The sequence below is a fragment of the Cotesia glomerata genome, linkage group LG6 (assembly GCF_020080835.1).
Source record: "Cotesia glomerata isolate CgM1 linkage group LG6, MPM_Cglom_v2.3, whole genome shotgun sequence".
Classification (NCBI taxonomy): domain Eukaryota; kingdom Metazoa; phylum Arthropoda; class Insecta; order Hymenoptera; family Braconidae; genus Cotesia; species Cotesia glomerata.
The window spans coordinates 2,840,891-2,868,800 of NC_058163.1; the positions used below are offsets into that span (position 1 = coordinate 2,840,891).

At 25.1% G+C, this 27,910-nt stretch overlaps 2 protein-coding genes across 3 annotated transcripts; one reads left to right on the plus strand and one right to left on the minus strand.

The window, feature by feature from the left end:
* LOC123266755 (protein numb) lies at nucleotides 1-26,941 on the plus strand. Of its 2 annotated transcripts, XM_044731153.1 has the most exons (10): nucleotides 9,760-9,944; nucleotides 12,159-13,106; nucleotides 16,051-16,230; nucleotides 17,515-17,586; nucleotides 17,694-17,912; nucleotides 20,529-20,715; nucleotides 20,836-21,126; nucleotides 22,046-22,219; nucleotides 24,063-24,439; nucleotides 26,096-26,941. In XM_044731153.1, the coding sequence occupies exons 2-10, from the start codon at nucleotides 13,032-13,034 to the stop codon at nucleotides 26,486-26,488; spliced, it is 1,968 nt and encodes a 655-aa protein (XP_044587088.1). In that variant the 5' UTR covers nucleotides 9,760-9,944; nucleotides 12,159-13,031; the 3' UTR covers nucleotides 26,489-26,941. The 2 variants fall into 2 exon arrangements, with proteins under 2 accessions (XP_044587089.1, XP_044587088.1); XM_044731154.1 differs by lacking the exons at nucleotides 9,760-9,944; nucleotides 12,159-13,106 and adding an exon at nucleotides 1-552.
* LOC123266757 lies at nucleotides 3,236-6,511 on the minus strand. The gene is made up of 3 exons (XM_044731156.1): nucleotides 6,081-6,511; nucleotides 3,524-3,808; nucleotides 3,236-3,445 (listed from the first exon to the last, which is right to left on the minus strand). The coding sequence occupies exons 1-3, from the start codon at nucleotides 6,327-6,329 to the stop codon at nucleotides 3,239-3,241; spliced, it is 741 nt and encodes a 246-aa protein (XP_044587091.1). The 5' UTR covers nucleotides 6,330-6,511; the 3' UTR covers nucleotides 3,236-3,238.
* Nucleotides 26,942-27,910: the final 969 nt, after the last annotated feature.

Consider the following 27,910-nt stretch of genomic DNA (forward strand, 5'->3'; position numbering starts at 1 on the left):
CGAATAGTGAAGGCGGTGCAGAATTATGAGCGACATTCCCGATTGTTTTTTAAGTGACCGCAATATTTGAAAAATACTTTTCGTTAATAACTGCACCAATTATCGTGAAATAATCATCGCTTACTGTAACATATCTCTCTAAACACATGGATATAATCACAAATCTGAACACAGAGATAACTATAAATATATAACCGGATCGGAGTGTAAAAATGTCGTCTGAATAATAAATAAAGCAAGCAGATGACTAGTTACGATGATTAAACGTGCTTCAAATCAAATGCGGCGTATCAGAATTCTTATCAAACCTCGCCGCCGTCGTCGCGATACGCAATCTTTTTTTTTATTTGTAAATTATCATGCTAATACACATGTTTTAAATGTACCTGCTATGTATTATATATAGTTATATATTATATATATATATATCGGTATTCGATAAATTATTTTTATTTATAAATAATCACTTTAAGAGTTATTAATATGGTGTCTTTTTAAGTCACATTAATTGACTTGGCTGATTTTCGAGACTTTGACTGATTATTTTTACAGGTGAGTTCACTTTGACTTTTTTATTTATAGAAATTTATTTTATTTATTTTTTTTTTTTTGATAAAAAAAATTGTAATTTTAAAAAATTACAAGTTAAAAATATTTAATATTGTTATGATTTTTTTATTAAAAAAAAAAAAAATTGCTGTGTATTGGCAACACGAGCAAAGAGTGTATTATCACACGTGAGGCACAGTCAAGGTCAATATTATTTTTTTTTTTAATAATTCTAAATAAATTTTATTAATTATTAAAATAATTCAATTAATTATGAATTATTAAAATAATTTAATTAATTATAAATTATTAAAATAATTTTTAATAATTAATCTAAAAAAAAATTTATTCATAAATTATTAAATATTTTTAAAGAAAAAATTTATATAATTTTTTAAATAAATAATTTATAATTAAAAAATTTTATTATTTTCTTAGAATTAAATTACAAAAAAAATAAATAAAAAATTGAAAAAAAATTTTAAATCAAGAAAAATTTGACAAAGAATTTTTATATTTAAATTAAAAACAATTTTTTGGCTTAAAAATTTTTCTTTTGAATTAAATTATGATTGTTTATATTTTTCAGGAAGATTATAACTAATTTTCTGATAATGTTTTTTACAAGCATAATAAAAGAGGGAAATACTAAAAAAGATAAAATAATATTTACACTTCTCAGATTATCGCTCTCGTTTTGATATTATATTCACAATAGAGTAATAGAGAGATACCGCCCCACCTTTAACTTCGGAACCCTCTACATCGATTTTTCCCTACAGCATGAATGACCTACAATACCTGAACACGACATTGCTAAAATAAAAACATCCTTCTGATCGCTTTTAATGATTTATTTGCCTAAAAATACATTTTTCAATTGACGGTATTACTTCATTTCATATATATTACGTCATAAATCATAAAGTCCTGTCAATTTACAGTCAAGTAGAAACTATTGAATTTGCTGTTCCACTGTCAAATTATAAATGTCGAATTTACGATTTTAGAAATGGAATTTTTGTGTATCATAAAGAAATGAAATTAACATTAATTTCCAAATTTTACAAAAAAAAAAAAAAAAAAAAAAGAGGGGTAGAATGGGATAGCGGGGCAAATTGGGAACCCCAAAAATTTTGTAAAAAAAATTTATTCCTCCCAAAAATATTAAACAATATAATTAAATGTAATTATCCGCGAACTGTGAAAAGAAAAAAATTTTTTTTTTATTTAAACTAAGACTTCTTTTTTAATTTTTTTTGACAAAATAATTATGTATCTCTAGATAGATGATTAAAAAATGACCTTGTATCTTGTGAATTATTGACATTATTAAAGATATAAGCTCACCTTGACATTATACTCATCGAGACCTTTCATTTGAGTACCCACATCAATTTTTCATATATTTATATATATTATGTATATGTATATATGAAAAATATATCAAAATGCATGTGGGTACTCAAATGAAAGCTTTTGTTGAGTGTAACATCGGGATGAGCTTATATCTTCAAAAATGTCAATAATTAAGAACTGATATTGCTATCTTGTCAACTAATGATATTTTTAAAAATATAAACTCACCCTGAAATTACACTTATCGAGACCTTTCATTTGAGTACCCACATCAATTTTTCATATATTTTATATACTTATATATGTATATATATTTATATATGTATATATGAAAAATATATCAAAAATGCATGTAGGTACTCAAATGAAAGCTCTTGATGAGTGTAACATCGGGATGAGCTTATATCCTTAAAAACGTTAATAGATAAGAAAGTACTATCTAGTTACCTGCAATTGAACGTTGACGAAAAAAATTAGTAGATCTTTTTTAAGACAGTACTTTCTTAACTACTGACATTTTTTATGATATAAGCTCATCTCGAAGTTACCCTTATCAAGACCTTTCATTTGAGTACCCATATCAATTTTTCATATATTTATATATATATATATATATATATATATATATATATGCTCTATATATTTATATATATTATATATATGTATATGTGAAAAATATATCAAAAATGCATGTGGGTACTCAAATGAAAGCTCTTGATGAGTGTAACAACGGAATGAGCTTGTATCGTCAAAATTGTCAATAGTTAAAAAATTACAGTGCAATTTAGCATAATTAAGAAACGACTTTGTATCTTGGGAACTTTTTAGATTTTTAAAGATATAAGCTCATCTCGACATTATACTCATCGAGACCTTTCATTCGAGTACCCACATCAATTTTTCATATATATATATATATATATATATATATATATATATATATATATATATATATATATATATAGATATATATTTGTGTATATGAAAAATATATCAAAAATGCATGTGGGTACTCAAATAAAAGCTCTCGATTAGTGTAACATCGGGATGAGCTTATATCTTTAAAAATGTCAATATTTAAGAGAGTACATGTACTGCAATGCAATTTTACAAAAGTCATTATTTAATAAAGCAAAATTTTATTTATTAATATAGTTTACAAGTCACGGCAGTCACGAAGTGACTGCAAGGTTACTATTTTTCTTCAATTATGTAATTTTTACATTTTCACACCTGTAAATTTAAAAATTGTTTTTGTAAATATGAAATTGTAAATTTACATCACTATTAATGGAATTTTCCCAGGAAATTTATTTCCGTGGACAATCAACTATGCTTGGGAGGTTTTTCTATCAATACACTGTTTAACTTGAGCATAAAGCTCGGCATATTTCATTGGCAGTTTTTCAATTCCGCTGTTTACAGCACAAGAGGGAACATTTATTGGCAACTTCTCCATCTGATCGGTCAAGCTAACAGTAGTTGTTAATATCACAGGCACGCTGTTTGCTGTTATCCAGGTTGCTTTTGCAGTCATCTATTAATTTTGTAAATATTCAATTTCTCATAAAAATAAATTCCCGTAGCTTTGGATAAAAATAAGAATAAAAATTACTTTAGCAGCGCACGCAGTGGCTTTAGGGACAGCCGTAAATCCTACGTCTTGAAAACATTTTTGAGATTCTTCTTGGATAGTCGTTAGATTTTCACGAACCTCCCCTGTAACTTTGAAAAGGCTCTCAGGAATTCCATCTCCAAGTTCGAGCTGGTCAATAATACAAGTGCTCACGTTCATCATCGCCCCAAGCGCTATTGAATCCTTGGGGTTTGCTAGTGTCATACAATCTGAGACGTCAACTTGGCCTGAGGATTTTTCGAGCTCTTTTAATTGGTCGTCAAACTAATGAAATAGTCAAAATAATTCAAAAATTATTATTTATTTACTTAAATTTCGAAAGAGTGGGACCAGAGTTCGATTCCTGTACGCACCAATATTTTTCAGTGATTATAAATAAAGAATATGTGCGTTACATGGTGAGAGATAGGACAAAATTGATAGGAATTTTTTTTTGGAAAATGAAATTCTCTACGCAGAAAAAAAAATTTTCTTGAATCAAGTATATAATTTTGAAGAACTTCATCTTCTTAATTTGAGTAAAAAAATTCTTAAACTAAGAAATTTTTTTTTTGGTTTAATATAAAAGACCCAGTTATTGCCACTGGTCCACACTGAGAGACAGTTTTATTTAATAGTAATAAAAAAAGTTTATTTAGACTCGAAAAAAAAAAACTTAATATTAATAAAATTATATTTTATATAAGGTAAAAGCCCCAATAGATGATCATGTACCAGTATATGATCACTCCATGGATTTGTATACCTATATTTATGAATATAGATATACAAATACATGGAGTGATCATATACTGGTACGTGATCATCTATTGGGGCTTTTACCTTAAATAAAATTTTATTAGTATTTAATAAAATTTTCTTAAATACTAATATGTGTTAATTAAAATAACCACGAGCGTCGCTTTTGTTAACTGTCATTAATTCGCGTAGTGTGTACTTGTTCCAAAAGTTTGACGGTGAGCAAATAATCTCAAAAAAAAAAATTTTATATTGATCTTTAATTTATTAAGATATATAGGTGATTCTCTGTAAGGATGTTTTTTGCTGTCCCAGGCATTTTTTTATTAGAAAAATTGTTATTTTGTTACTAAAAAAAATTTATTACGAAAGTAAAAAAACATTTCTATTTGGAGCATTGAAAACTAAAATGAAATAAATTTTGGTTTTTTTGCTATAAATTCGTAAACCACCGAAATAACAGTCCCCTGGGCTGTCCCATTCCCAAAATTAAAACTTTAAGATTAAATTTTAAGTTATTCGTCCATAATATATAATTTGGTCCATAATGTTTATAAACTTAATTAGTTAACTAACAATCTTCTTCAATAAAAAGTACCGAAAATTAATTTGTTTCATTAAATTCATTTAACTAAAGTTTGTTCCAGGCATTTTAAGAACAGTCCCCTGCCAGAAGTTCAAAGCCAAAAAAAAAAATCCAGCGTGTTATTTTACCTTTTGTAAGGATTATAAGGATCTAACTAGCCTTAAGAGCGGTTTATAGTTGATTTTCAAACGTGTTTTTCTCATGTATGTGATAAAATTTCGAAAAAAAAACGCTTCGCTCTTCGATAGATAATTAAATTATCTATCGAAGAGCGAAGCGCTTTTTTGGAAAATTTTCATTTATTTATGCATAAAATGCGTTTTAAGATTCCATTTGTTGTACAAGTATGACAGAGATACTTTCGTTTGTCCAATAGAGGGCGAGAGAGAGAAAAAATGAAAACCCTTCTTAAGTTAATAACCATAGGGCTGTTAGCGCTTTATCGGAATTTTATTTAGTGTCTAAGCACCGTTTGTGCTGGAAATATGTGTCTGGGCCACTTCAAAACTCAGTCCCCTGGCAACTATTTTTATTTATAATTTATTTATAAAATTGGATCCATAAGTCTTAATATTATTCTAATTAATGTAAACATTCATTGAGAACTTTAAAAGTTGAATGCATTGAAATAGTTTGCTTGATTTTTCTCAATTTGATAAAAAAAAACAGTCCCCTGGCAAATAGTCCCCTGTGATGTTATATGGCAAAAGACACACAAATATCGAAAAAACAAAAATTAATTTGGCTGTTTATTTATTATGATTAAGCTGATAGTTTTGTAGCCCTTATTAATTTTTTTTCTCATAAAATCAAAAATAATTTGGTCGGACAATTTTGTACAGATTTAAGACGTCTTTACAGAGATCACCCATTTATTAATTTACTAGAGTTGATTTGTTTTGTTTTAATTAAAATAAAATTGCAAGTGTCAATAACTGGGTCTTTTACCTTAAGTAAATTTTACTTGATTCAAGAATTTTTCGTCTTGATTCAAAAAAATTAGCTTCGTCAAAATTATTTTTTTAGTTCAAGAATTTTTCTCTTGAATCAAGTTAATTTTTTTTGTGTATAAAAAGATCTGATATAAATTTTTAGTATCTTCAATATTTGACCCAGAATTTTTAATTAAAATTTGAATATTCAAAATTTGAATAAATTAAAAAGATTTTTAATAAATAAAAAAAATATGATTATAATTATTATTTTTATTACCTTATCGACAAACTCGCGGATTTGATCGTAAACAACCTGCCCTGCAGATTCCGCGGTTTCTTTTAATCCAGCCGCAACCTGATCGATTTTTCTCCTCGCCGCCGTTAAATTATCGTCAAGCTGAATCTTTGCGGTATCTATCGTCGCGTCTAACTTTTGTTGGACACTTTCAAGGGGGTTTAATCCTAGTTGGTAACTTGGATCAATTGTAAGCACAATTGACAAAACTAAAACGATTTTTAACTTCATTTTAAACAGCCAAGTTTATTTCAAGTCTGTACTGAGCGTTGATTTTATTTGAATAAAATCAAATGTCACTGAGTTTTATCGGGTGTTAAATATTTACTCAAGTTTTATTCATATGACTACTTGATTGATGCAGTATTTGCATATTAATGATGTTATTTTAACAATGAAGGTGAATTATATATTTCTGTCAGCGGAAGTTCGGGTAATTTAGTATTTTTTATTTATTTTCTTAATAAGTCAATTGATTTTAGTTTCTTTAAACTTCTCTTGCCGCAAGTAAAATTTTATTTTTAATCAAAAAAAATATCTATTAAATTTCAAAATTTTATTAAAAATTTGAAAAATTTTTAAGTCCAAGCCTTATAAAATATGGGCCAAGATTTTCGCAAAATTATTTAATATTCTTACTTAATATATTACTAGCAACCTTGCAGTCACTATGTGACTGCTGTGACTTGTGAACTATAAATAAATAAAATTTTGCTTTATTAAATAATGAATTTTGTAAAATTGCACTGTACTTTCTTAAATATTGACATTTTTTAAGATATAAGCTCATTCCAATATTACACTCATCAAGACCTTTCATTTGAGTACCCACATGCATTTTTGATATATTTTTCATATATACACATATATATAATATATATTTTAAAGATATAAGCTCATCTTGATATTACACTCATCAAAAGCTTTCATATGAGTACCCACATGCATTTTTGATATATTTTTCATATATACATATATATAGATACATAAAATATATGAAAAATTGATGTAGGTACTCAAATGAAAGGTCTCGATAAGTGTAATGTTAGGATGAGCTTATATCTTTAAATATGTCAATAGTTCACGAGATACAAGGTCATTGCTTAATTATTGATATTTTTAAAGATGTAAGCTCATCCCGGTGTTACACTCATCAAGAGCTTTCATTTGAGTACCCACATGCTTTTTTACATATTTTTCATACATACATATATATAAATATATAAAATATATGAAAAATTGATGTGGGTACTCAAATGAAAGGTCTCGATAAGTGTAATGTTAGGATGAGCTTATATCTTTAAATATGTCAATAGTTCACGAGATACAAGGTCATTGCTTAATTATTGATATTTTTAAAGATGTAAGCTCATCCCGGTGTTACACTCATCAAGAGCTTTCATTTGAGTACCCACATGCTTTTTTACATATTTTTCATATATACATATATATAAATATATAAAATATATGAAAAATTGATGTGGGTACTCAAATGAAAGGTCTTGATGAGTGTATCATCGGGATGAGCTTATATATTTAAAAATATCAATAATTCACAAGATACAAGATCATTTCTTAACTATGTATCTAGAGATAGAGTATTTTCGAATGCTGCTTAAATACTTATCATAATAAATTGACTATCGGTAAGAATGTTATGAAACCTTGGAAAGGCACAAATTTGAGTAAAGATCTTTGCAATGACACTAAATTTCACTAAAAAAAACCGATTTTATCATATAACTATCCTAGATACAAAATTTTTCTTATTCTCTTAATAATATAGATTCTTGAATTTGAATAAATGAAAAAACGCGTATTTTCTGGCCCTACTGATAATTTTCGTTAGATTTAAAAAAAAGCAAATTTATTAATTATGTTACATAAATTTTACTTTAAATAATTCTCTATATGTTCACTTAACACTCAATTTTCTTGATTAATTCAAATTGTTTGAATTGTTAACTATCTAATTTTTTCATCTTTTTACATTTTTTTTATATCTCATAAAATATATTATTAATATATTTATATCTCAAATTTAGTTTCCAATTTATCACAAATTAAAGAAAAATCTTATATATTAATAAAAGACTAAGTACTCTAATTGTCTCACAGGTGTAAGAGCGTGTCCTTGGCACAGACACTACCGTGTCTCTTGATTTGAAAGAAAAAAAACATCTGTCACCTTTTCAGTTAGAATGTAACATGCTTTGATCCTGAGATCACAGATGTCACTGGGACATTCATTTCCTTTAAAATTTTGTATTTTTTCAATCAAGAAAATTTCTTTAAAAAAATTTTTTTTTAATTTCAATGAGAATTTTATTTTTAAACAATAAATTTGAACTAGAAAAATTAATAGAGAATTAAAAAAAAATTTATTTTTATTAAAGAATTATTTTCAAAATTTATTTAAAAAAAATTTTTTTCAGTCTAAACAAAATTCAAGAATAATAACAATAACAAATATTTAAATTTTAGATCAATCCTTTTATTTTAATTATAATTATTATGTATATTATTATCACTCTACAATTTCTAATTATCAAATAAAATTTATCTTACAAATCATTCAATTAATCTTCAATTTAAATATAAAATTTTCAAAAATAATTTTTAATTTAAATCAAAAAAAATTTAATAATTTAATAATAAATTAATTTAAATAATAATTTATTTATTATTTTAAAATAAGTTAATTTATTATTTTAATAATAAATAAATTTTATCAAAATCTTGCAATCTAATTTCTTCTTTAAATTTTCAAATTAAAAAAAATTTTTTTTTAATTATTATACTAAAATAAACTCCTTAAACATCAGACCCAGCCAAACAATTTTCAATAATTTTTTACACCAAAATTTTCCATTAACTTTCATAACTTTCGCTCCAATACCCCATTTAATTTTTCAACCTTAATTACCTCAATAATATCCCAATAAAATTCTTCTCGCCTTAAAAAAATTAATTTTTACCCAAAAATTAATTCAGACCTCAAAGTAGCTAACTAAAAAAATCCCATAATAATTGGTGCATAAATAAAATAAACACCAAGGTACAAAGAAAGTTTCACCCTCCTTAAAACACATTACATCTCAAAGATTCATTGTGTCAACTTCTACCTTATATACATTACTTTTAACTTCTGCAGACAGGAGAGGTGAGCAAGAGGCAGAGGTGCTTATACCAGGTCTCTTCTCTGTACAATACACCTAACATTAAAATACATGCACACTACCACATCCAGCAAGTACAAACTCACAGCATACTCTTACAATAATGACAGATGTAAAACCATTTGCCGTGGCAGCTGGTTTTTATATTCCCCTCCCTGAGCTCGACTCAACTCCCAGCTCCATCCAGTCCGATGCTACGTTAAACTGCACCATGTGACCAGAGACCAAAAGGATCAGTGTCGTCCCAACCTTATCCCTAATTCCCAAGCTTAAACTTCTCCGGTTAAACATTACCCCCCACCAAGTTAGTCCTTAAAATTTTAATTAATTTCGCTAATTATTAATTCCTAATTTTAAATCCTCAATCTTTGGATCCTTCTCAATTTTTAATGCGTCGCTTAAGCTCCAAGTTCGCGTCCAGTTTCGGGTCTTCAGTTTTCAGTAATTTTTTTAAAAATTACTTTCAATAATTATTTATTATTTTTGTAATTAATTTTGTGGAAAAATTAATTTTATAAGCTAGTGTGATAAAAGTTGGTTTTAAATGTTGATATTAATAAATGTACGTTGAATTTCGATGAGGTCACAGGATGTAGTTGAGTGTAACGGCAACGGTGTTATATATATGTATATATATGAAGTGTAAGGGTGTGTAATGTGTGTTAAGGTATGAGAAATATTAACGGACAAAAAACGTGGGAATATTTTTAAACACAATAGTCACACAGTTTGCTATTTATTTTTATTTCAATAGTTAATAATCATTTTTTTTTATTAATTATTGTTGTTGTTATTAACAAGGACTATTTTTTAATTATTAAAGCTGAGATTATTTGAGTAATAATTTTTTTATGGATAAAATTTTCTGATTTTTAATTTTAATTCAGTAAATAATTTCTTTTAATAAATAATTAATTTATAAATATTTTTGTTAGTTAATTATTTGTTTTAATTATAATTATTGACAATATAAAATAATAGATATTATTGTTATTATATTAATTGGAAGATTTATATATTTTTTTATAAATTATTTTGGAGTTTTCTTTTTAATTATTATTTTTATAATAAAAATTTTTTAAAGGAAAATTTAATAAAAATATTTTTGGTAATTATTTGCAAGGGTTAAACGTATTTTTGGCCACAACTAGGCGAAAAATTAATATTTTTTAATTTTTTTTTATTCTGCTTATGATAAAAAATGTCGTGAAAGAAAAAAATAAAAATTTTGATAGTTTTTTTGCCTTCAAAAGTTGGAAAAAATTTTGGCTCTCATTTTTTTGGATAAAATTTCTATTTTATCTTTTTTTGATATATTTTTTTTTTAAAAAGTAAATAAAAAAAACGAATAATTTAAAAAATTTAATATCACAATTTTTTAAAAAATTTATAAATTCCTCCAAAAAAAATATATCAATAAAATCAAATAGAAATTTCGTTAAAAAATTTGAAAATTAAAATGGTGTAAATAATTATCTTGATTTTTTATAAATAAAATTTTCTGATTTTTAATTTTAATTCAGTAAATAAATTCAAAAAAACAATTATAAATATTTTTGTTAAATTTTAATTGATGTTATTTATTATTTTAATTGATTATTAATTTTAATTATTGACAATTCAGAATAATAGACATTATTATTATTGTTATTAAATTAATTAGATGATTTATATATTTTTTATAAATTATTTTGGAGTATTTTTTTAATTATTTTTATTATAAAAATTTCTTAAAGGAAAATTTACTAATATTTTTTTAATATTGAAGGAAATAATTATTTTTAATAGTATTGACAATGATTGTTCATAATTTATAAAAGACATGTACATAAATTATCTGTAAATAGAATAATATTGATTACTTCGAACAAAAACTGTAAAAAATTTGCGTAGATGATTTTTAAATAATTTGTTAATAAATAATTTTTAAATTTTTCTGAAATAAAATTTACACCAAGAAGAATTTTATTATTAAAAAAAAAAAAAAAAAATCCAGTTCTTTTTTTTTAATAAAAAAAAATACAAAAGGCATATTTAAAGCTTTTAAAATTAATGTAAATTTTTTTTTTTATATTTCAATTTTATTTAACAAAAAAATTTGTACCGAAAAATTATTTTTAAAAAATTGCATTTTTAATTTATTAAAATTTTTAAGGGTTAATTTTTTTTTCTAATTTTTTTTCGCCATAATTTATTTGATACAAATTTTTTAAAATTATTAAATATATGCTAAATTAATTTTCATTTTTTTGATATAAAAAATTTTATAAAAATTTTAATATATTTTTTTTAATTTTTATATGAGTAAAAATTGACTTGATTTTTTACAAATAATTATGATAATAATAATAAATTAAAAAAAAAAATAATAATCACAAAAATTACATGAAAATTAATTTAGCAGATATTTAATAATTTAAAAAATTTTATAGCAAATAAATTATGGCAAAAAAAATTAGAAAAAAAAATTGACATTTAGAAATTTTAAAAAATAAAAAATGCAATTTTTTAAAAATAATTTTTTTTGAACAAATTTTATTGATAAATAAAATTAAAAAATTATTAAGTTACTGCTAGCTTTAATGTCAGAAATTAATTTAGCAGATATTTAATAATTTTATAGCAAATAAATTATGGTAAAAAGAAATTAGAAAAAAAAATTGACATTTAGAAATTTTAAAAAATAAAAAATGCAATTTTTTAAAAATAATTTTTTTGATAAATAAAATTAAAAAATTGTTAAGTGACTGCTAACTTTAATGTCATAAAATTACTCCAAAATAATTTTTTCTGAACAATAAAAAAGCTCAAAATTAATTAATGAAAAAAAAAAAGATTATTAACTATTGAATTGACTTACTAAAAGTAAATAATTTTCCAGATACGAGAATGAAAAGAAGTGTTCGAAAGGAAGAATAAGTTTTTAAAAAAGAGAGTGGTATATTTCAACGATGACTGGACTTGTACGACAACTTAACACGTACATACATCGATGAATACATAATATATGTACATATATCTGTATGTATGTATATATAGTGGACACGATTGTATCGCGGTTGACTAAACCTGAGGTTTTTTTAATATTAAATGACCGTGGACTGAATAATCAGTCGCGGTGTAGCATAAGTGACGTAAATTTCTTGCTCTCGAGGAGTTTTTATCGAAAATTGGTTTGCAAGCAAGTAAGCAAGTAAGCGGGAGCCAGAAATTTAAATTTAAATTTAAATTTAAAATAATTTTAGAGTTTTAAATACTCGGAGAAAAATCAAAGAGAGTTTAAGTGTTAAAGTGAGAGGCCTGTCGGTCAGGTAGAGACCGAAAGGTTTAAAGTAACAGTACTTAAGTTACGTAGATAATTATTATTACTGTTATTATTATTATTGTTGATGTTGCTGTGTAATCTAAAAGTGAACTCAGGCTGTTGATTTTGTTTGCAAGCCAATTGGTTTCAATTTATTGGATTTTAAAATTGTTTTTTGGGAATTAAGGGACTTTTTTTGGATAAAAAGGAAAAAATGAAAGAGAGACTATGAAGAATTAAATAGAGAAATGGAGAGATGGAAACCGAGTGAAGAATGCTCGTACTAAACGAGGTGAAAACATAATATAAGTGATGAGAACGATAGGACTGAGGACTTAGGGTGAATGTTTCGTGTGGGCTCGACTTTTGGTGATACTGACGCGAGTTTATTGTTGTTAATCTTTGTTTAAATCTTAGACGTTTAGATTGTTCGGTAATTTTTGTTTCAAAATGGGGAATCATCCTTCGGCTCATCAGCCGCTCGAAAGAGCGACTAGTTATAGCGGAAACGCTCTCAGGTTTTCGGTATGTTTTTTTTTGACATTCAATATTTTTTTATTTTTAATTTTAGTTTTAAAAAAAAATTTTTTCTAAACGAATAATTTTTAATATTACAATTTTTTTGTAAATAAATTTGAAAAATTGTTTATTGTTTTTAATAAAAAATTTGAGTGACTAATTTTGACTGTTTATTTGAAATAATAAAATTTAAAAATAATTTTACTACTTTATATCGAAATTAATTCAAACTTGATTTTTCCAAAAACTTATAAATATTAATTGCCAATAAAAAATAATTTAAAATACAAGATTTAAATATTTTTCAAGGTCTATATTTTCAATATTTTTCTCGAATATTCTAATTAGTTTTTAATGATTCTAACGGATCAGTCATTAGTCATCCTTCGTAATGGATCAGCCAACTCATTATTATTTATTGTTTTTTTTTTCTAAAATAAACCTCTTAAATATTTCAAAATACTTATTCTAAATTTTTTGTACTTCTTATACTTAAAATCAGTATAGTAAGATTATTTTTTATCGCTATGTTATTGTTTTAATAATAATAACAATCATAGTATTTTGGGTTTAAAAATAAGTGACTATATAAATTAAAAAATCTCTTGGAAATTATAAATAATTCCTGCCAAATTTGTAAAAATAAAAAAAAAATTTTTTTTTTAATTAAATCTTGATTTTTTTTTGTTTTAAACAAATTTTCATCACTAAAAATTATTTGCCATATCAGTTCTTTCTATAAAGGAGTTCAAGTTTGCACAATTTGGAAAACGGTTTTGTTCCAAAAAAATTGTTCAAACTTTCGCGCCTAAAAATGTTTTTCCTTTTCAGTGCTCTCATTGGCTGAAATTTTTAACTTTTTAACAAGAAGATATTTAAACAGTTAGAATTTTATAAACTTAAGCAAAAACTTTAATTAATTTTTCTAAAAAAAATTAATGATAATAATAAAATAAAAAATTGATAGTTATGTGAAACAATAAACACTTGAGTCTTCATTTTCTAAATTCTTGGTCAACGATTTAAGATACGGCAAAATTGATTGGTACCTTTCTTGTAGAAAATTTAATTTTCTATAAAAATAATCTCTTATAATTTTTTCGTATCTTCAATATTTTAGCCACAAACAGCAGTTTAAACTTTTGAAAACTACGAATAAGTTCTATAATTGCATTTTTTTACTTTAAATTCAAACTTTGGAAAAAGAATAAGAGACAGGGCAAAATTGAAGAGGACTTTTTTTTATAGAAAATAAAATTCTCTACATAAAGGTCCGATATTTTTGTTTATTTTCAATATTTTAGCCATAATTAGCATTTTAAACTTTTGAAAACTACGGATAAATTTTGCTATTTCAATTTTTGACTATTAAATTCAAATTTTAGATAAAGAATAAGAGATAGGGCAAAAATGATGAAGGCCTTTTTGTATAAAATGAAATTTTCTATAAAATAGGCCTGAATGGATTTATTTTTTATATTTTAGCCAAAATTAGTATTTTAAACTTTTAAAAACTACGGATAAATTCTATAACTTCATTTTTTACCTTTAAATTCAAACTTTTGATAAAGAATGAGAAATAGGGTAAAATTAATAAGAAACTTTTGTGTAGGAAATTAAAAAAAAAGTCTCTATAAAAAAAAGTCCTATCATTTTTTTCTATTTTCAATATTTTAGCCAAAATTAGTATTTTAAACTTATAAAAACTACGGATAAATTCTACAACTTCAATTTTTACCTTTAAATTCAAATTTTGGATAAAGACTTATAAATAAGGCAAAATTGGCAATTGGCAAGGATCTTTTTTGTAGAAAATAAAATTCTCTATGAAAAAGGTCTCATATCATTTTTTTATTTTCAATATTTTAGCCAAAATAAGCATTTTAAACTTTTGAAAAAAACACAAAAAATTTTGTGTTAAAAATTTTTATATTAAATATTTAACACTTTTTTGTGTTGATTCAACAGAATAAGTCTTAAATTTACACATAAAAGTGTTAAATATGTAGCAAAAAAATTTTTAACACTAAGTTTTTTGACGCAATGACGTAAAATTTTTTTCTGTGATACAAATAAGTTTTATACCTTTATTTTTCGACTTTAAATTCTAATTTTTGAGAAAAGATGATAGATAGGGCAAAATTGATAAAAACTTTTTTATAAAAAATCAAATTTTCTAATAAAAAAGGTTGGATATAATTTTTTCGTATCTTGAATATTTGACCTAGAATTTTGAATTTTCGCATTTATAATTTTAACTAGCTAGATTTTTATTTCCTAATAATAATTTTTCTCAATAAAAAAATTTTATAACAAAAACTTCAATAATAAAAATTTTTTTTGCAACAAAATAATTAACAACTTAATTATGTCTTTAAAGATAATTACTTAACTAACTATAAAAGACTAAACAATGACAAATATAAACCTAACAAAATATAAAAAACTGAGTCAGCTCTTGAACAATATAATAAAATTCCGATGCTGCAGAGCCGGTTAGTTTTGTTTACCCACACTGTTAAAAGCAATCTTTCATTTATATATTTATATATTTATCCACACATAAATAATAACAATAACAATATTGGGTTTGCAATATTGTACTAGCTTTCTCACATGCATAGTACACCTGTCGCACGCCTTGACACACCAAGTGAAAGGATTTAACTCAACTCCATGCTATACTCTAGTGCATTACTCCATTCTTAAGTTAACTTAACTTATATTGTACATTGTACTGATAGGTACTGGTTGCAAAAATTACTTTTTTACACGACTATCAAATATGCAATATTCAACGGATAGTTTGTCCAACAATAACAACCGCGACTTATTTTTATTTTTATAAGAGATTTTTGTAAGAGATAAATTGAAACTTTTTTAAATTTTTCTGAAGATATTTTTGTTGGATGTTATTATGTATTTTAAATTATTTATTTATTTATTGTAGAAGAGAGAAAGATCCTCGCCAGCTAACACTAACAGCAGACGGATGGATCGTCTAAGGAGAAGCTTTCGTGACAGTTTTAGAAGGAGGAAAGACACTCATATCCCGGAATCTAGTAAACCACATCAATGGCAGGCGGATGAAAGTGCTGTGCGTTCTGCAACGTGTGCCTTTCATGTTAAGGTAAATAATAATATTTTTTTTTTTATTTAAAAAAAAATTTTTTTATAAAATTTAAGTCGATAAAAAAAAAGAAAAATTTTTTTAAGATGGAAAATTAGTCAATTTTAAAGATCAGGTCGGAAGTTTTGGTTGAAAGATTAGTTTAAAAGAGAAAAAGAATTTTTATTTTACAAAATGGCGGATAAATTATTTATAAAACTATATAGTTAAAAATTGAAAGTAAAGAAATGAGAAAAAAATTGAATTTTTATAGATAAATTTTAACAAGTTTCAAATGCAAAATTACGAAATAATTTATCTCAAATTAAATTTGGAGATAATTATATTTTTAAAAAATTGACAATTATTGTACCAAATTTTCATAATGATTTTTTTTTGATAAATTCTTAATTAGGAAGAAAAAAAACGATTATTAAAATTACATTTAAATAAAAATTAGTAACCTTGCAGTCACTATGAATAAATAAAATTTGTTTTTATTAAATAATGACTTTTGTTAAATTGCACTGTACTTACTTAAATATTGACATTTTTAAAGAAATAAACTCATCCTGATGTTACACTCATCAAGAGCTTTCATTTGAGTACCCACATGTATTTTTGATATATTTTTCATACATACATATATATGATATATATAATATATATAAATATATGAAAAATTCATGTGGGTATTCAAATGAAAGGTCTCGATGAGTGTAATGTCGGGATGAGCTTATATCTTCAAAAATGTCAATAGTTTACAAGATACAAGGTAATCTCTTAATTATGTAGCTAGAGCTAGATCATTTTCGAATGCAGCCTAAATAAATTTTTCCGAATCTAATTTATATGTACGTAAACTTCAAATATCATGTCGTCTTATGTACTGTGACTAAAACTCTGGTTTACTACTTGTAAAATTAAAAGTTTCTAGTGACGTTACTTCATTAAATAATGACTTTTGTTAAATTGCACTGTACTTTCTTAAATATTGACATTTTTAAAGATATAAGCTCATCCCGATGTTACACTCATCAAGAGCTTTTATTTGAGTACCCACATGAATTTTTGATATATTTTTCATATATACATATATATAAAATATATAAATATATGAAAAATTGATGTGGGTACTCAAATGAAAGGTCTCGATGAGTATAATGTCGGAATGAGCTTATATCTTTAAAAATATTAATAGTTCTCCAGATACAAGGTCATTTCTTAATTATGTACCTAGAGATAGAGTATTTTCTTAATAATATAGATAATTTAATTTTACTAATTAAATGTTTGCTATTTCAGTACTTAGGATGCGTGGAAGTATTCGAATCAAGGGGGATGCAAGTCTGCGAGGAAGCACTCAAAGTATTAAGGGTACTTTAAATTACAATTAACTAACTTTCTTGGCTCTAATGCTCAGTTATTTATCCAAGAACTGAGAAACTGTTCCATTGATTTATTACTAATCAATAATTTTACAGAATTCGAGAAGAAGACCAGTAAGAGCAATATTACACGTATCTGGAGACGGGTTAAGAGTCGTCGAAGACGAGACCAAGGGGTTAATCGTTGACCAAACGATTGAAAAAGTATCTTTTTGCGCACCGGATCGTAACCATGACAAAGGGTTTAGTTATATTTGTCGCGATGGTACTACGAGAAGGTGGATGTGCCATGGCTTTTTGGCGCTTAAGGAATCGGTAATTATTTATTATTATTATTATTATTATTTTAATACCTAGAATTATCAATAATAAGAATAATTAAACTAAGATTACATAGATTACTAAGAAAAATTTCTGATTTTGAGATAAAGTAAAGTACCCAGTACTTGAACACTTATAAAAATGGGATCAGTACTTGAACAGACTTTTCGAATTGTTGTAATACAAAATCAGTATATTTATTATGAGTAATATGCGCATGTTATAATTATTCAATGATATAGTAATTGATTTCTGTAAGTTTTTTCAATTATAAATCAAAACAATTATATTTTTGGTAACTTAAAAGTTGACGTATCGAGAATAGCCGATAGATGCTATTTTTTTCATGAAAAAGGTACTAAACCGTAAACCGAACCATCATTAAAGAAACGGTATATCATTTTAAGTAAAAAAAATTGTGCCACCCAATGAAATAGTCTTTTCTAAATAATACATATTTTTTGCAAAGACATAAACTATAATTTTTATATTAAATTTTACCGTCTAACTATACCTCCAATTTTTAAAAGCAGCACCCAGAACTTGAACAAGCTGGGGCCGTATAATTTTAACATCACTCTAATCTCTAATAGATTTATAGACTAGTGATTAGCATTGTGATTTGTATTAATTACTGCAAATTAACTAAGTTTTATAGCTAAAAATTAGTGTAGTTAAAAATTATTGAACGTTTTGAGTTATAATTGAAAATTTGCTTTGTCATTCATAAAAAATGTAATTAAAAAATTAAATTCAAATATTTCTCATTTTTAAATGAACATATTAAATATTCATAGTATTATTTTTAATATTAATCAATAATATTTTATAATTCTTTAGATATTTCAATAGAACGTTGAAAATTTTTGTTGTGCCTATTGCCATATATTTTATTAGTTCTACTGCTCCCGGAGTGTTCAACTACTGCGGCTTGTCAGAATTGATTGTTCAACTACTACTCCTTTAGTCTATCTTAAAACCGTTGTCAAAATATAAATATTTAATTATCATTGTTATTTTGCGCTTCAATCTAAAATTGTTTATATTTTCATGAAAATCACTAATTTGAACTAATAATTACATCTTTATATATTAAAAGTAAGGTCAAATACGTTTTACTTTGAAACCTGTTCAACTACTGGGTACTTTGCACTGATAGAAGGATTTATTAACAACTAATAATTTAATTTATTTGAAGACAATTATTTAATTTATTAAATTTTAATAAATATTTTTTAACACTCAATAAATATTTATTTGGGAAGAAAGTACATTTATTAATACTTAACAGTAATAAATATTTTGTTGAGTGAATTTGTTTCGCTTGCAACGTCATATGATAAGGAGATTGCTTATAAACAAAAATCATCTTTATAAATTATTTGCATTAATTATATTACATTATAATAACGTTTATTGTAAAATAGCAAATTCTTTCACAGCTCATAATTATTTTTTATATTTTTAAATATTAAAAAGGTTAATTTATTTAGTAAATTGAATTATTATCATGTATTCCAGCTATAGAGTTATAAAAAGTGTCAAAACAAAATTGCTATTTTTGCTTTTTATTTTAAATAAATATTTGTTAACAGTTAACAAATATTCATTAATCATTAATAAATATTTATTAACAGTTAATAAATTGTACTTAATAAATTACTAAGAAATATAAACAAATTCTTTTATCAGTGTACACGGAAAAAAGTAAACTGCAATATTCACTCGGATTCCAGTTAATTTTTATAGTTTCAAACAGTAAAGCGGACATCGAGGTGGCAAAAATATAAATATTACAGAACTTAATGTAGAAAATATAAAAGCCACAATTTATAATTTAATATCCAAAATAAGTGATTAGTAGCCGTCACTATAGTAAATAACGACTCTTTCATCTTAAAAAATTACAGTTTCAAACAGTAAAAATTGCCATTTTAATATATATTCCATATTATGAGGAGAAGGGGAACTCAGATGAAAGAGAAGGGGGTCTCACTCTAGGAAAATTTAACATTTGAAACAGTAAAAATTGTAATTTTAAAATATACATTTTACCAGTCCAAGCAAGTCAATAATTACAGTTTGATTTTTAGCGTTGCGTTTAAAATTTACCATTTTACTTTGTAAATATTGACGTTGCTTGTATTAGAAATTTATTAACTTTATTTTATACTTTTTACATATCATAAGATCATTTTTTAGGTACGAAATGATAAATATCAAAGTCTGAATTCTTAATTATTATACTTAATTATTTTAGACATTTACATAGCGAATATCACTGTTTGAAATAGTATTTTCTTCCATGTAAAGAGTAATTTGTGACGTTTAAATGGTAAATATTATAAAGTGAATAGTAAAATTTTTAACAGTTGATCATTACTTATTATAAGTTGACTGTTATTTATTACAGTTTACTTTTTTCCGTGTGGGTACTTTACCTTATAAAAAAATCCTATCATAATTTCCTACAAAAAATACAAAAAAAACTTTTCGATCCATTGCTTGTAAACTAAGATAAAAAATTCCAAAGCTTTTTCTGTATTATTTATTTAAAATCCTAACTTGATTTTAAATTAAAATAAATCTAATCTATAATCTAATTTTCAGGGTGAAAGATTAAGCCACGCAGTGGGTTGCGCATTTGCGGCTTGCCTGGAACGGAAGCAACGCCGCGACAAGGAATGCGGGGTCACGATGACGTTTGACTCAAAGACGTCAACGTTTACGCGAAGCGGAAGTTTTCGACAGCCGAGTTTGACGGAAAAATTACAAGATAGCAGAGAACGAGCGGTTGGTAAGTACCTCATTAATCTTCATCATTAATCATTAGAGATGTAGTGTAATTAATTACGTAATTATCATTAGATTACTGTATTATTTATTAAAATGACCGACTATTTACTTGATTGCAAAGATGTCCCGTCAACACCGACGTCAGCAGTCGCTAAGCAGGTATACAACCCGTTCGCGATTGAGAGACCTCATGCCACACCCTCGATGCTTGAAAGACAGGGCTCTTTTCGCGGGTTCACTCAGCTGAACCAAGCCTCACCCTTCAAGAGGCAGCACAGTCTCAGGGTCAATGAGCTTCCCAGTAATTTGGAACGCACACGGAGTCACAGTCTTGAACCCACTGATTTTTCCAGGCTTCCTACTAGCCTTGGTGGGACTTTGCCCCATGGGATCATTGGGATCAAGCCGCCTGGTAATTTTTTTTTTATTAGATATTTTGATTAAATTTTTTTTACATCAAAAAAATTTATAAAAAAAATATACACTGATACGTGATTTGTTTATATTTAATAAGCTTTATTAACTTAATAAATGATTTTTAAACATAGGATTTAATAAATATTTATTAAGTTAATAAATTATTTATTAGGCGATTTATTAAATGTTAATAAATATTTGTTAACAAATATTTATTAACAGTTAATAAGTAATTTATTAAGTACAATTTATTAACTGTTAATGAATATTTATTAATGGTTAATGAATATTTGTTAACTGTTAACAAATATTTATTTAAAATAAAAAGCAAAAATAGCAATTTTCTTTTGACACTTTTTATAACCCTATAGCTAGAATATATGATAATAATTCAATTCACTAAATAAATTAACCTTTTTAATATTTAAAAATATAAAAGATAATTATGAGCTGTGATAGAATTTGGTATTTTACAATAAACGTTATTATAATGTAATATAATTGATGCAAATAATTTATAAAGATGATTTTTATTTATAAGCAATCTTCATATCATATGCAAGCGAAACAAATTTACTCAACAAAATATTTTTTAACTGTTAATAAATATTTGTAACTATTAATAAATATTTATTAACTATTAATAAATTTCCTTTCCTCCCAACTAAATATTTATTGACTGTTAAAAATTATTTATTAAAATTTAATAATTTTAATAATTGTCTTCAAATAAATTAAATTATTAGTAGATAATAAATCCTTCTATCAATGTAGAACAAAATAATTGAGCTACAAAATAATTTAGACTTCGTTATCATAACATGTGATTTGTTACACAGACCTTATACTGTCCCAACAAGATTTTTTAACTGCAAAATACTAAAAAAAATGTCTAATAAAAAAAAACTTTTCAGTGAGTCCAATACCAGAAGTGCAACCATCAACAGGAAGCGAGATATCAGCAATGTGTTATCAACTTTCGCAGGGTCTCTCGCTTTTGTCTAGCAACGATGACTTTGGTCCTCCATCTTTGTCCTCGCTGCACTCTGTCTCTAAAAATCTTTTCGGCAATACAAATCAAGCTCAAGGTCAGTTTTATGAGTTCCAACTTGCCTATCTTGCTGATAACTATTTACTAAAATCATCCATAGTTTATTACTAACAACCTTGCAGTCACTATGTGACTGCCGTGACTTGTGAATTATAAATAAATAAAATTTTGGGGTATTAAATAATGACTTTTGTTAAATTGTACTTTATTTTCTTAACTATTGACATTTTTACAGATATAAGATCATCCCGATGTTAGAATCATCAAGAGCTTTCATTTGAGTACTCACATGCATTTTGATATGTTTTTCATATATAAATATATATAATATATATAAATATATGAAAAATTGATGTGGGTACTTAAATGAAAGGTCTTGATGAGTGTAACATCGGGATGAACTTATATCTTTAAAAATGTCAATAGTTCACAAGATACAAGATAATTTCTTAATTATGTTAAGTTGCACCGTACTTTCTTAACTATTGACGTTTTTAAAGATATAAGCTCATCCTGATGTTACACTCATTAAGAGCTTTCATTCGAGTACCCATATGCATTTTGATATATTTTTCATATATACATTCGAGTGGCGCAAAAAAACCGACTATTTTTTTTTTTTGAGTCTCGAGTGAAAAAATGTTAGTTTTTGATGTTTTAAGATCCCTCATCAAAGGACAGCTCAAAAAAAAAATTTTTAAGAGGTCACTCCAAATTTTTTAAAATTTCAAAAATCGTCAAAAATCGAATTTTTTTTTTTTTAATTTTTTTTCTCGTTACGGTATAATTTTATAGACCAAAACAAAATAAGTTTCTGAAAGTTTCAGTTCAAAATTTAAATTTTGAAAGGTCGCTCATAATTTTTTTTTTTTCTTCTATTAGTCATATCGCCGACTTTAAGTGTTAGGAGTGGTACGTTGGGGTCTTTTTGGTTTGAAAAAATCTTAACCTACGCGGCAAGGTCAAATCTCAACCAAGCTGGTTTCTAAGACCAGCTTGGGATTCGAACCCACGCCTGGCAGTTGATTAAATAAAATTATTAAATTAAAAAAAAATTATATTTTCTATGTTGTGCTTGATTTTTAGTTCATCTCGTGATGTATTTTTATCGATTATTGTACTAAATAAAAAAAAAAAAATGCATGGAATTTTAATTTGAATAGTAAAAGGTCGCTCGAAAAAATCTAAACAAATGCACTAATAAATTGAAAAAAATTATGAGCGACCTTTCAAAATTCAAATTTTGAACTGAAATTTTCAGAAACTTATTTTTTTTAGTCTATAAAATTATACCGTAACGAGAAAATAAATTTAAAAAAAAAAAATTCGATTTTTGACTATTTTTGAAATTTAAAAAAATTTGGAGCGCCATCTTAAAAATTTTTTTTTAAGCTGTCCTTTGGAGAGAGCTCTTAAAACATCAAAAACTAACATTTTTTCACTCGAGACTCAAAAAAAAAAAAATAGTCGGTTTTTTTGCGCCACCCTAATATACATATATATAATATATATAAATATTTGAAAAATTGATGTGGGTACTTAAATGAAAGGTCTTGATGAGTGTAACATCGGGATGAGCTTATATCTTTAAAAATGTCAATAGTTCACGAGATACAAGGTCATTTCTTAATTATGTAACTAGAGATAGAGCATTTTTGAATGCAGCCTAAATACTTATTATCATAAATTAACTATTGGTGAGAATTATATGAAACCTTGAAACGGCACAGCTCCAAGTCAAGACCTTTCTAATGATACCAAATTTAACCATAAAAACCTACTTTATCATATAAATACACTGGTCACAAAATTTTACTTTTTCTCTTTAATAATATAGATAACAAAAATAATAATAATAATGATTATTATTGTTATTACAGGAGTTACGAGCAGTAATTCGCTAGACGACATGAAACTTTCAAACGGGCCCAGTATTAACAACAATATCAACAATAACAACAACAATAACAACATCAACAATATTAATGAGGACGAGTCAATGGATGTAGCAATTAACGACATAACTTGGAACGAGACATCGCAAATTACCTTAACGAATCATCAACGATTGACGCCGATCCTCAACACCAGTTGCAACCTGAGCCCAGTTCTTGTCAAGACATCTTCCCGCCCAGTGTCATCGGCTGGTCCGACTGAGTCTGCCATCGATAGATCCACTGATACTTCCATGACTAGTCATCAGTCTTTTGGGATTAATAATTCTTTGACTAGTTCTGTTGCCAGTGACAGAATGGAGGTAATTCATCACTTTTTTTTAATCTACGTTACATTTCAAATCAAAAAAATATCTACTTGAAAAAAAAGTCTTTTTTCAAAATTTGGCAATTTAAAAAAATTTTTTTTTTTTTGAGGCTAATTATTTTATGAAAAAAATTTTTTTTTAGTTTGAAAAATGTTTTTTGGAAATTTTTAAAAAGAGATTATTGTTTAAAAGTTTATAAATTATTAAATATCACTTACCAATAAGTAGATCAAAGTCGAATAATTTGTGTTCTTGTGTGCTGCAACAAATAAGTAGATAAAATTTATTAATTGTGATAATTTATTTACAATTAATTGTAATTGCTAAATAATAATACTTATTTTATAACTAAAATTCTAAGTCTTAAAAATCTTGTTAATCTTAAATTCTACTATCAATAGAAAATTCTATTAATTCATTAAAAATATATTATTATACTATTACTCTGGAAGTGCATTAAAATTCTATTATTAATGAAAAATTCGATTGATTCATTTAAATTCTAAAACTAATGGAATCTTCTATTAATCTATTGAAATTCAATTATTAATGAAAAAAATTTCAGTAATCATTTAATATTCTATTATTGATAGAAAATTTAGTTGATAAAATTTTTCATTAATCGAATACTCCATTAGTCCCTTGAAATTCTATTATTAATAGAAAATCTAATTTACTTATTTAAATCCCTAAATCAATTAAAATCGTTCATCAATTTATTGGAATTCTATTATTTATAGAAAAATTCTATTAATATTCTATTATTAATGGAATTATCTATTAATTTTTTAGAATTCTATTATTAATAGAAAATTTTCCGATAATCCAATGCTCCATTAGCCCATTAAAATTTCATTATTAATGGAAATTGTCTATCAATTTATTGGAATTTTATTTATAGAAAAATTCCGTTAATATTCTATTATCAATATAAAATTCCATTATTAATGGAAAATTAAATTAACTCATTCAAATCCCAATGTTAATGGGAGTTGTCCATAAATTTATTGGAATTCTATTACTTATATAAAAAGTCCATTAATCCATTAAAATTCAATTATTAATGGAAAATTCAATTAACTAATTTTAATCCCAGTATTAATAGAAATCATCGATCAATTCATTGGAATTCTATTGTTTATAAAATAATTCCATTAATATTCTATTATTAATGGAAAATTCCATTAATTCACTAAAACTCAATTATTAATGGAAAATCCGATTTATCCATTTAAATTTCAATTTTAATGGAATTTTCCATTAATTTTTTAAAATTCCATTATTAATAGAAAATTCTATTAATCCATTAAAATTCCATTATTAATGGAAAATTCCATTAATCTATTTAAATTTCAACTTTAATGGAATTTTCCATTAATTTTTTAAAATTCCATTATTAATAGAAAATTCTATTAATCCATTAAAATTTCATTATTAATGGAAAATTCCATTAATCTATTTAAATTTCAACTTTAATGGAATTTTCCATTAATTTTTTAAAATTCCATTATTAATAGAAAATTCTATTAATCAATTAAAATTTAAATATTAATGGAATTTTTCATTAATTTTTTAGAATTCCATTATTAATAGAAAATTCTATTACTCCATTAAAATACGAATAATTGAATAAAAAAATTTTTTTTTCAGACGCAGTCAGTGATAAGTACAAGCAGCGCAACAACAAGTGGAATATCAGAGTTACCGCGACCGGAGCAGTGGCTAGGAACAGTAACAGGACTAGTATCAGCAGCATCCCAATCCTCTGGTTCCGGAATAATTTCTACAGTTCCATCAGTTCCAAAAGTTCCAATTCCACCGCGTCGAGCACCGCTCCTTCACGCCCGAGCCCACTCGCTAGGATCATCAATAATGCCGAGCACAATATCGACCCGCTCTGGGATAATAACGACGGACCCGTTCGACGCGGGATGGGCTGAATTAGCAGCTCCGGATCTTACCAAATCTTCCGGAAGCACCGCAACCACAACAAATCCCTTTATTGTTCCCAATCCATCGCAGACCTTTCAGGTGCAATTGTAGCAATCCTTATGGTAATTATTGTTAATTAATCGGTTGCTTAATTGGTGGATTTAAATTAACTAAATGAAATTAATGAAATACTAGTGCTTACCAATTGATAATGCTGACAAATTATTAATTACATGTGTAGATTGCACATTACGCACCAATTATTAAGTAATATACTATTTAATTAAAATATTAATTCCCTAGTCTTAGTAGGCGTACTATTTTTGTGCGATGCTCGACGTACTTTGTTTTTTATTATTTAATAATAATTATTGAAACTATTTTTATAGTTTCAATTCTAGTTACTTTTATTTTATCAGTACTTGTTGGTGTACTTAGAGATTGAGTATTAAAAAATTTATTAAGTTAATGACGGGAAGAAAGAAGAGGGATTTTTTTTCAATTGTTGGAATTTTTAATTGCCAATTTTTTTTTGTTCAACTTGAACGATTCAATTTTTTATTGTTGGGAAAATTTATTTTGGTAATTCAATTTAGTCGATTGTTTAAATTATTTTTAAATAATTTATATAAATTAAAAAAGAAAATTATTTTGACTTTTGAAACCAATTTTTAATTAAGAGTTATTGAACAAATTCAAATTGTTTAATTGAAGAGAATTTTCAAAAAAGTAAAAAAATTTAATTTTTTGAATTTTAACAAAATTTTTTTTTTTCAATAAATTTTCTGTAATTATCCAAAAACTTTTAAAAAATTTTAATTGATCAATTTTTCAGAAGTCAAATTATTCAAAAATTTAACTAAGAATTTTAATTCAAAAATTTTGATAAATTTTTTATTTAAAATTTTGCTTTATTAAATAATGACTTTTGTTAAATTGCACTGTACTTACTTAAATATTGACGTTTTTAAAGATATAAGCTCATCCTGATGTTACACTCATCAAGAGCTTTCATTTGAGTACCTACATGCATTTTTGATATATTTTTCATATATACATATATATAATATATATAAATATATGAAAAAATGACGTGGGTACTCAAATGAAAGGTCTTGAAGAGTGTAATGTCGGGTTGAGCTTATATCTTTAAAAATATCAATAATTTAGAAATTATATTGTATTTTGTCAAATTATGATATTTTTAAAGATATAAACTCATCATGATGTTATACTCATCAAGAGCTTTCATTTGAGTACCCACATGCATTTTGATATATTTTTCATATGTATACATATATATAACATATATTTTTAAAATATAAGCTCATCCCGATGTTACACTCATCAAGAGCATTTATTTGAGTACCAACATGCATTTTTGATATATTTTTCATAAATATATATATATATATATATATATATATATATATATATATATATATATATATATATTTAATATATATAAATATATGAATTATATGAAAAAATGATGTGGGTACTTAAATGAAAGGTCTTGATGAGTGTAACATC

Bases quoted from the DNA above. Each gene is read 5' to 3' on its own strand.
- LOC123266757 (XM_044731156.1), bottom strand. From the start codon at position 6,329: ATGAAGTTAAAAATCGTTTTAGTTTTGTCAATTGTGCTTACAATTGAT. The intron at 3,809-6,080 runs GTAATAAAAATA...CTATTTCATTAG, and splicing joins TCCGCGAGTTTGTCGATAAG to TTTGACGACCAATTAAAAGA. The intron at 3,446-3,523 runs GTAATTTTTATT...CAAAATTAATAG, and splicing joins CCACTGCGTGCGCTGCTAAA to ATGACTGCAAAAGCAACCTG.
- LOC123266755 (XM_044731153.1), top strand. From the start codon at position 13,032: ATGGGGAATCATCCTTCGGCTCATCAGCCGCTCGAAAGAGCGACTAGT. The intron at 16,231-17,514 runs GTAAATAATAAT...TTGCTATTTCAG, and splicing joins CGTGTGCCTTTCATGTTAAG to TACTTAGGATGCGTGGAAGT. The intron at 22,220-24,062 runs GTCAGTTTTATG...TTGTTATTACAG, and splicing joins CAATACAAATCAAGCTCAAG to GAGTTACGAGCAGTAATTCG.